Raw genomic sequence first — 8,969 nt, 5'->3', positions numbered from 1 at the left:
TGTATTAATGCAGTAAACTGCTGCCACCAACTTGAACTTGCCACGTTCTGTCCAAAGCATTTGCAATCCAGGAGGGGGAGCCAGTGCTTCACCAAACAGCCTCTTCCCCTTCAAGCAAGCTTAGATGGAGCAGGAAAACTTCACGCAGAACAGATAAGCAAACCAGATTTGGCTAATGCTGCACTGAAAGAACACTCAGCACCACCGCCAGCTGTGCTGAGGTGGGCAGGAAGAGAGCTGCAGTCCCCCAAAGACAGCTTGAGCTCAACTTCCATCAGCTCCCCTACAATAACCTCAAAAGGAAGATTTTACTAAGAACTACCCCAGCAGTGCATCATAAATGGTCAAAGAAAGTTGAGCATCTTTGAGCATGTATCACTCGACTTCAGATAAAGCCTCAACTTTGGGAATTTTAGTGTTTGATGGAAAATCCAAACCAAAGCCTGGTTTAAAAAAATTTATTTTACAAAAATTAAAAACAAGTAGTATTTACAAGCATTTGAAACACCAGCTCTAAAGCTCAGCTCCTACGCATGGATCGGTTAAGCTTGTTTAAAATGCAAGATAAAATCTTAACATTTTAAGCTTGCCATGTCCAAAAGGGTTAAAGGGGCTTTTCTTTTAAGAAATATTAGAGCTGTTGAAAATAGAACAGCTCATTTTCTAAAAAGTCAGAATCCCAAGTTGTTCCTCCATCCTCTGATGCCTTCAGATGTTGATAATGAAGAGAAATGGAGCTGGTTGGTTTGTTGTTAAGCAGATCGTAAAATTAGGGGCTGGAGAAGTGAGGGGAAAAGAGGAACAAGTATTTATCCATCTGCTGACCTACCTGTGTTGCAAGGAGAAGAATAAAATTTGGAGGTTAAGTTGAAGAAAACTAAAGTCAAAGCATTGGTCCAAGCCTCTGCCAAAGGCAAACTTTTAGGCTGCTTAAGCTATTTCCAGAACAGTTCCTTAACACCCGTAAGAACTAAGCTGAGGCTCAGTGTGGGTCAACCTGTACCACACAGAATTAGAAACTATGGAGAGCTGCTCACATCAGCTCCAGGAATATCCATCCCCACTGTTGTTAAAGCAAATCTCTGAATATTTTTAGCTGCAAGGATCATTTTTAATGTCACCTGTTCCCAAACCTCCGCAGTGATGAAAAGGGAGCAATTTCCACAGACCACACCAAGATAAAATAAGCAACACATGAGGTGAAGCAGTCACCCTCACAACGTGCAGAAGTTTTAAAATAAGCTTTATAAAGCACAATGTACAAATCTCTGTGCATGTCTGTGTCCATTTTCACTGGATTTCCAGACCCTCAGCTCTACTCAATATTCTACCCTTAAGTCTTCCTTGCAGATTCTGTACAGTATAAAGAGGAAAAAACCAGAGGTATATACAGTAGGTTCTTTTGCCCTTGGTATTAAAAAGATGGCAAACCACAAATGCTGGCATTAGGAATTCAGTCCACTCTCTTCTTGTGGGTTTCAAATGAAGATGCAGCTCTTCAGCAAAACTGCAGGCCTTGTGTAGGCTGGATGTGCTGTAGATGCCTTTTGTTGGAGACAGTGTTAGGGAAAATGGTTGAGGACAGCAGCTGCCAATATGGTAAAACCACGTTGTGCTGAGGGGTGCCGCTCGTCACGGCTGCATGTTGTTGATAATAGCCAAAATGCTCATTTTCTCCTGGGCTGAGTCCACATCTTCATTCTGTTTCTGAGCCACTCCTGTGCCGAGGCCATAGAGCCGCCCGCAGTACTTCGCATCATCAATTGTATCCTCAAAAAACAACTGCAGGTTAAGAAAAGGAATGAACAGGTACTGTTTAACTGTGCCTCTAAATCAGAAAGCACCCCATGTTCACTAAAGAAGCTCATTTGAAGTCAGCCACCTCCAAGATGCAGCATGTGAAATAAAGTAGGGACATACAAGAGGAGCAAACAGAAGTCTGTGCCAATAGCAACACCTCCTATTGTTGACAGTTTGAAGTGTGATGGCCACAAGGCTCAAACCTGCCCCCCCCCCCAAAACAAAACCAAACCCACATTGTGCACATTGACATTTATGGATAGGAACTGGAGAAAGAAGAACTGTGAAGAAGACCACCACAGTACCTCTTTCATTCTGAAAAATGCCATTCCCGTGAGGAGAGAGTCCGATCCTGCCTGGTGCTGTCGTCCAATTCGCTGCAAATCCAGCTGATCCGCCACTTCCTGAAGGCCGCCCTGCACCGAGAACACAACAGGGTTTATGTTGGAACACCCATCTCTTACCAGAATTGACACACTTGTCCAAAAACGTGCTGAGTGAAACACAGTAGTAAATATTGTTCAAGAATGCATAAATACTCGTCCCAAACTCAGGAACCTTGCTTTCCTTCTGCAGATACTGACATGACTGTGGGTACATTCATAGGTTACAAATGCTGGCCCTCTCCCTTCCTCAAACAAAGCTGTGATTCAGTAGATAAGTTATTTTCAAGCCTCTGAGTGTCCAATCAAGCCATGGAGCAGTTCATGTAAGAAGAAATACTCCACCTTGCACAGGGCAGATAAGCACTGCTGCACTGTAATTAGCCTCTGACATTACTGATACACAAACCGGAAGGTTATGGGAACATCCCCTCTGTAATATACATATTGATAAGACTAAAGCCAGGGAGGCAGTTATCTATGAGATACAAACTTAGTCATAGGTGCTTATGTGTGACTACCAGCGTTTAAACACGTTCCAGTTCAAAGATGACACATGCAGCAGTTCTGTCACTTGGCTTTACAATTTACAGGGTTGATGCCTGTCATCGCTTGCTGGGGACATACAAGTACCTTGAGGTTTTTGCAGCTCTTCATTAAGTACTTTACATCATAGATAGATGGGAAGAAAAGGTTCAAGATATGGAAAAATTCATGTTCCTCTTCTGGTAACCTGGAATCTGTCAACAACTTCACCATGTAGCCAAAGTCATAACCACTGAAAACAAAAACAGAGAGAAATCAGATAAGCAGAAAACACCTGCACTCAGTTGGTACCAATACCTCATTTTTCACAAGAGTTTTATGTGCTTTCAGACCTCCACATTTTCTGACATTCATAAAACCCCTCTGGATCAGAGCCAGAATTCATCCTGATCATCTATGTCAGTGCAGGACTTCTGCATGCTCCCTGGGCGCCTCCCTAACCTCTTGTGGAACAGCTAAGCCACTGGGAAGAACAAACTTTTCTTCCCGACACTGCAAGTTTCTGTAGCTATGGGCAATACAGAAAAGCAGGAAACCCTGGAAGCATCTGTCGCCACCACCTCCTCCTCTCTCAAGTCCTTTCACTTGCGATAGTATCAAGGACCAGAGGCTTTGTCATCAAGTTGCTTGAAACTCTACAAGAAAGACATCTCAACTACATAAATTTACATAAACACAAGATGGAAGCTGGGAACACCATCAACACTGTAAGGAAGAAGGAACAAAACCCTTACTTTACAATGCACACAAGTTACTAAGTGTAGAAATCATATTTCAACTTCTTCCAGAGAGGAAGACTGCAGCAGCAAAAGGATTTGCAAGCAACACGTACACAAAATCCAGACCACAGCAAGTGCTAGGATAAAATAAAGAGCCAACTGTCCTGACTTCTTAAACTTGGCCTTCATATCTTTAAGCTCATTTTAAGAACTGTAGAGCTGCTAATTGTTCTCCCTAAAATCTGTGTCAGTCTCCACGGACAAAAGCAGTGGTATTTCAATCAAAAAGAGATTTCTCTCTTGCCAGCATCAGTGACCACCCCGGACCTACCTGTGGAAGGACAGCCACTTCACACTGTCACTAAGCACGACCCCAGATGTCATAAGCAACTCAGCAAAATGCAGGGTATCGATCCCTTCTTCTTCATGCTTCTGGAACTGCAGCCCAGAGCTGGCGAGGAGGTCTATGGAATCCTGAGAGTACATGTCCTCCCTGAAGGAGAAAAGCAGCTTTGCACTTCAGGTGCTACCAAATGTCATCAGTTTTAAAACCCCTGCTGCAGGCTCCTACATTTCTAACAACCTATTCTGCAATCCTTAATAATTCTGTTGCTAGTGCAAATTCCAAAGATTCCTCTGTAGAACTGAATGGCTTTGGAAAATGTCACTTCCGCACAGTGGACGGAAGCATCGTGGATGAGAGCCCAGAGAAAAAGGGGAATTCTCCCACGTAAGCAGATGTGCAACTCCAAAGCACTGAGCATCATTCCTGTCTACATTTTTCTTCTTCACTTCACACACCACCGTATCATCATCTCCAGCTCTATCTCTGGGAGTAAACAAAATTGCCTAATACTTGACTCAGGAAGGAAGACAGGGATGAGTGATGAGACGCTTGGTGGAGAGCTGAGCAGGAACCCAACTTTCACACTGGTTGGTTTCATTTGAGGGTTGGGGGAGGGACGGACGTGACAACACACAGCAAAATTCAGGCCAAATATGATAATTGAGTCACGTGAAGTGATCACACCGTGCAAACTTCACTGCGATTTCAATACTTCAAGAGGCTCGCAAGTTTGTGGAAGCAGAGTCTGCAACTTTGAGGTTCAAGAACTGGATGATCAGCACATACCAGCTATGAGTTTTTGTCATGTTCTCCAATGACAGTTCCATAAAAACACTCATTGATTTCGTAGAAATGTGTGGGTTTGCCAGATAAACCCTCTATTTCCAGGCAGCTCTAGAGGTAATTATGCTGAGTTTGTCTTTACAATTACAGGGGGAGGGATAATGAAACTTGTTTCAGCTGCAACCCAGGATATTGCAGTATGGAGGAGACACGAACAACTGCCACACTCCATTGAGCAAGATTCATTCTCCCGAACTGGTGTGACAATTACATCAACATGCTTCTTTAGATCCCAGTTTACATTTTAGCAAGGATCTGTAAAGAGGTATTTTCCTTTCTGCTGAAAACAGCACATCCATTTATTTTTAGCAGAAAGAGATTTATCTATATGTTTATATATAGATATGTATATAAAATGTATAAAGTTTCAGACTATAACACTGTTCCAGAAAAAAAGTTTAAGGAACATAAAACTACAGGAAAAGGGTATTAAGGATACGATTCTGGCATGGCTTTGGCTTCCAGAAAGACTGCAAACTCCATTCATGCCACAACAGTTTCCCACAAAAACCTGTGTTAGAATCTGAACGTTTATTGCTCAGAACCAGCCAGTGATGGACAGACACCTGTGTCTGCCAAAGCATCGCTTTAGCAGGAGAGAAAAGGTGATTATTCCCGAGCTCAGGAGACTCACGTGAGGTTGAACTTGAAGTTGAACTGCCAGGTGTTGATCCCAGAAGGATATTCTCCTTTCTCATTTGTGAAAGTCAGACCCAGCTGGATAATTTTCAGCAGGTCAACGTTACACCGAAGGAGCTGGTACTGATAGTCTATGGAGCTGCGGAATTCTCCGATTGGCCTTACGACAACTCCAGGAAACTCCGTGTCCTAGGAGAAAAGGGAAAAGCTTATTTCACCACTGGGTCTATTAGGAGTCATTATCACTCTATTAGGAGCCTCGCAGGTCTCAGCACTGCATTCTCTAAGTTGTTCTGTAAAAATCACTTCCCCCCACCACTTTTTCCATATTCAGACACGTTTTAACCTGCTGCATGTCAGACACTATAAAACCCCACACAATTTGTTAACCACTGCATTCACTCATTTATTACAAGTATCCCTTCTTGCAGTTTTTATTCCACAACAAAAATGTTACAAACTCATCCAATATGCACTATTGTAGAATCTAAACACCTCTCTCACAAAGGACTCTCTCATTTTCCCTAAATCTACTAAGAATGGACTTTAAAAATTTATTTATTCAGTGTTCTTTCATATTCTAAATAGAAGTTAAATTCAGCACTCTGAGCATCTTCATTTGATAGTCTAGATGGTGATAACCTGCCTGGTTTTGAGGAACAGCCAATGCCCACATGAATGAACACTTCTGCCAATCAAAACAGACCTTAACAACAGAGCAAGCATCTACGAGATGAAAAACATTTTACCTGGCCAGTGACCATGTGCTATCTCTGCTGAAACCCCAACTTCCACACTATTTTTGTTCTCAGATTAGGTCATGTCACTTCTATTGACCAGAGCGTGTGCAAAACCTTTCATGAAGAACCCAGTGCTGCATATCTGGCACAAATCTCTCCCTTGCCCAAGATCCCTGTGTGTCCACTCTTGTCAGCAGAGCTGCTAAACACACGTCACAAGCAAAGTTTCAGTGAGACCAAAGAGAGGCAAGAAAGCTCATTTCCCACTGACATGTGGTAACCAAAACTCGTATTCACTTACACAGCTGTGTTCTACTCTAAAATACTACACACTCTGCGGGGGCATGTGGTTTTATGCCATGCTTTTGTTAAGGACTCTCATATCTTGAAGTTTAGTGTTCCTAAGCAAAGCTGGTGTAACTTCCAGTATCATAACTAACCCCAGTTATCTATGTAAATAACCGGCTCCAGCCAAGACTTTAAGAGCAGGAAGAGATTCCTCCCACCTGGGGGAGATTCTGGTCTTCTTAAACAAAGCTTTCTGAACACGCTGTTGTACTTAGAGCCAGAATATTTCTCTTCCCTAAGAATGAACATCTGAGCTCACTAAAAGACCAGCTGACTAGTTGAGTAGTCAGCAGCCCAGCTGAGTAGTCGCCACTTGCAGACCTTTTCTCCTACAGGACCACTGCATCTTCCATAACCAAACAGGGAAAGACATTCAAAGGACAAATACACTGGTGGAGAACTAAGGATTTAAACCCAATTGTACACCTGACCTGTTTTGTTTTTCTGTGGCACAAAGTAGTAAGTTATGAACAGCAAAATATTAAGTGAATTCATGTTTTTAAGGTATGTATCTCTTCCCTTTCATTCAATCCATACTCAGCACTACTTGTAGTAGACCCTGGGAAGCTTCTACTGAACAGCTTTCTACTTTTTCACCACTTCTAGCTCAGTTTGACTGAAATCATTTCTCACTCAAGAATCAACTTCTTCCCCTACCCCCAAAATCCCTTGACTAAGGCAGTCAGATGCAGTATAAAACACTCACCATCGCAATGTAGCTGTAACTCAGAACAATCTCTCGGATTTTCCTCATCTCTTCCTCCAGGTTGTTTGCCCACACTTCACAGATCACTTGGCTGTTCTCTGCAAGTGCCGCCGGCATCTTGCAGGGACCACAGGAAAGGGACCGATGTTGAATCCAGATGAAGGGTTGAACTGCAAACTGCGCGATCTTATCAGTGTGCTGTGTTAAAGAGATCAATAAATAATGCTTGATATAAAGAAAGAGCTACGAATGAGAACGAACGCTTTGCTGGAGTCGGTCACACTTCCATTTTCAGCTTCAAAATAACCCATTTAACGTTTGCACCAAGGTTTTTCCTTGCTTTTATAGCTTCCCATAAATACGCTGAACGAGATTGAGCGCATCCATTCAGGTAACAGGAGCGGACGCACAACTAACAGAGCAGTTATTCGTGAAGAGAATCATTTCCCCTCTCCTTTTCTCCTGCCATAAGCTCAGAAACTTTCGGCCCTCAGATGTGCAAGCGGAGAATCCTCACGTTTAACATTCACTTATTGCGACAGCCTTTAGAAACAGCCACAGAACGCATTTATACACACCAGCTCCTCCGGCGTAACCCGGCAAGCGCTGAGGTGAGGTCTTTCAGCTTGTACTAACGGCAGTTTCAGCGCTAAACCGACGGTTGTTCACCATTCCCTGCAGCAACACGGGCACAACGATCCCAGCCTCGGGCATCGGCGGCCGGAGGGGACCCAACGAAGCCGGGGGGCACCCAACGAGGCCGGGGGGCACCCAATGGTGCCGGTGGAGCGGCGCTGGCGCCCGCTCTCCCTCAGCCCTCCCACCGCCCCCTCAGCCGCGGAGGCCCCGGCGCCGCCCCGCCCGCACCTGGTCGCGCGCGGGGCGCCGCTCTATCCCTCAGTGCCCCCCGCGACTCGTCTGCTCCGCCGCTCCCCATCGCCATCCCCTGCCCGCACCCCCCATAGACACACACACCCCCCGGTACCTGCCCGGAAGCCCGGGCCCGATCAGCCACTGCGCATGCGCGATACGGCCTCGCTGTCTCTCTCTTTTCCCCCTCTCCCTCACCCTGAGGGAAAGGGGCGGGATTTCCGTTCCGCCCGTTGGCCGGGGTTTGGTTGAGATCTCGCGAGACTTACGCAGAAGCCGCCCCCGGGGCGCGCTCCCGCGGAGGGGCAAGGCGGGCACAGGCGGGGCTGTGCGCGCAGTGCGCCTGCGCACAGCTGAGGGAGTCGTGGTGGGGTGTCTGTCTCACCGTTCCCCCCCCCCCACTGCGGGTAATGGGATCGCCCGGGTTTCCTGAGGAGGGAGACCGGGCGAGTCCATTAGCCGCGCTGGGAGGGGGGTAAGGGTGGTTGGTGTCTCCCTCTGCCTGGGGAACACTACCAGGGATGGGGCAGCCACAGCTTCTCTGGGCACCGTGTGCCAGCGCCTCAGCACCCTCACAGGGAACAGCTTCTTTATATCTAACCTAAATCTCCCCTGTTTCTGTTTGAACCCATGGCACCTTGTCCTATCACTACAGTCCCTGATGAACAGTCCCTTTCCAGCATCCTTGCACGCCCCATTCAGATACTGCTATTTAAATTGCTGTTTAAATATTTGAATGGCTGTTTAAATGCTATTTAAATTACATTAGCACGGATGTTTGTATCCAATGAAGCAGCGTAATGTGGCTTCTTGTGTAACGTAGCCACCAACAGTTGCTTTGCTGGCTGATGCTGACGGCAGATATACAATTTATTTGGAAGCTTATCTGCTATAATTAAGCTTAGATAGTATTTCCTTTCTTTTAGACTGCAGCCTTCTGGACAGGGTTGTATCTGCTATCGAATACTGCGGTTCTGGTACTGATGCAGAATTGATACCTGCCCATTAAATCTCAGCTACTTGCCTACT

The 8,969-nt window shown here is 45.4% G+C and overlaps 1 protein-coding gene across 3 annotated transcripts; it reads right to left on the bottom strand.

Annotated features, from left to right (window-relative positions):
- Nucleotides 1-443: 443 nt before the first annotated feature.
- CNOT8 (CCR4-NOT transcription complex subunit 8) lies at nucleotides 444-8,150 on the bottom strand. Of its 3 annotated transcripts, none has more exons than XM_030504708.1 (7): nucleotides 8,056-8,150; nucleotides 7,071-7,268; nucleotides 5,272-5,465; nucleotides 3,780-3,941; nucleotides 2,817-2,961; nucleotides 2,106-2,216; nucleotides 444-1,782 (listed from the first exon to the last, which is right to left on the bottom strand). In XM_030504708.1, exons 2-7 carry the CDS (start codon nucleotides 7,185-7,187, stop codon nucleotides 1,633-1,635), a joined length of 879 nt encoding a protein of 292 aa, XP_030360568.1. In that variant the 5' UTR covers nucleotides 7,188-7,268; nucleotides 8,056-8,150; the 3' UTR covers nucleotides 444-1,632. The 3 variants fall into 3 exon arrangements, with proteins under 3 accessions (XP_030360568.1, XP_030360569.1, XP_030360570.1); XM_030504709.1 differs by having other exon boundaries at nucleotides 7,649-8,075; XM_030504710.1 differs by having other exon boundaries at nucleotides 7,938-8,073.
- Nucleotides 8,151-8,969: the final 819 nt, after the last annotated feature.

Source organism: Strigops habroptila, chromosome 12, assembly GCF_004027225.2.
Source record: "Strigops habroptila isolate Jane chromosome 12, bStrHab1.2.pri, whole genome shotgun sequence".
In the NCBI taxonomy this organism is placed as follows: domain Eukaryota; kingdom Metazoa; phylum Chordata; class Aves; order Psittaciformes; family Psittacidae; genus Strigops; species Strigops habroptila.
The sequence above is the reverse complement of the archived record's forward strand: the minus strand, read 5'-3'. Positions and strand labels throughout refer to the sequence as shown.

What these genes read in the sequence shown, in the direction of transcription:
- CNOT8 (XM_030504708.1), bottom strand. Translation starts at nt 7,187, where the DNA reads ATGCCGGCGGCACTTGCAGAGAACAGCCAAGTGATCTGTGAAGTGTGG. An exon ending in GTTACAGCTACATTGCGATG is followed by an intron (nt 5,466 to 7,070) that starts GTGAGTGTTTTA and finishes CTTTTCTCCTAG; the next exon opens with GACACGGAGTTTCCTGGAGT. An exon ending in AGAGCTGCAAAAACCTCAAG is followed by an intron (nt 2,217 to 2,816) that starts GTACTTGTATGT and finishes TTCTCGGTGCAG; the next exon opens with GGCGGCCTTCAGGAAGTGGC.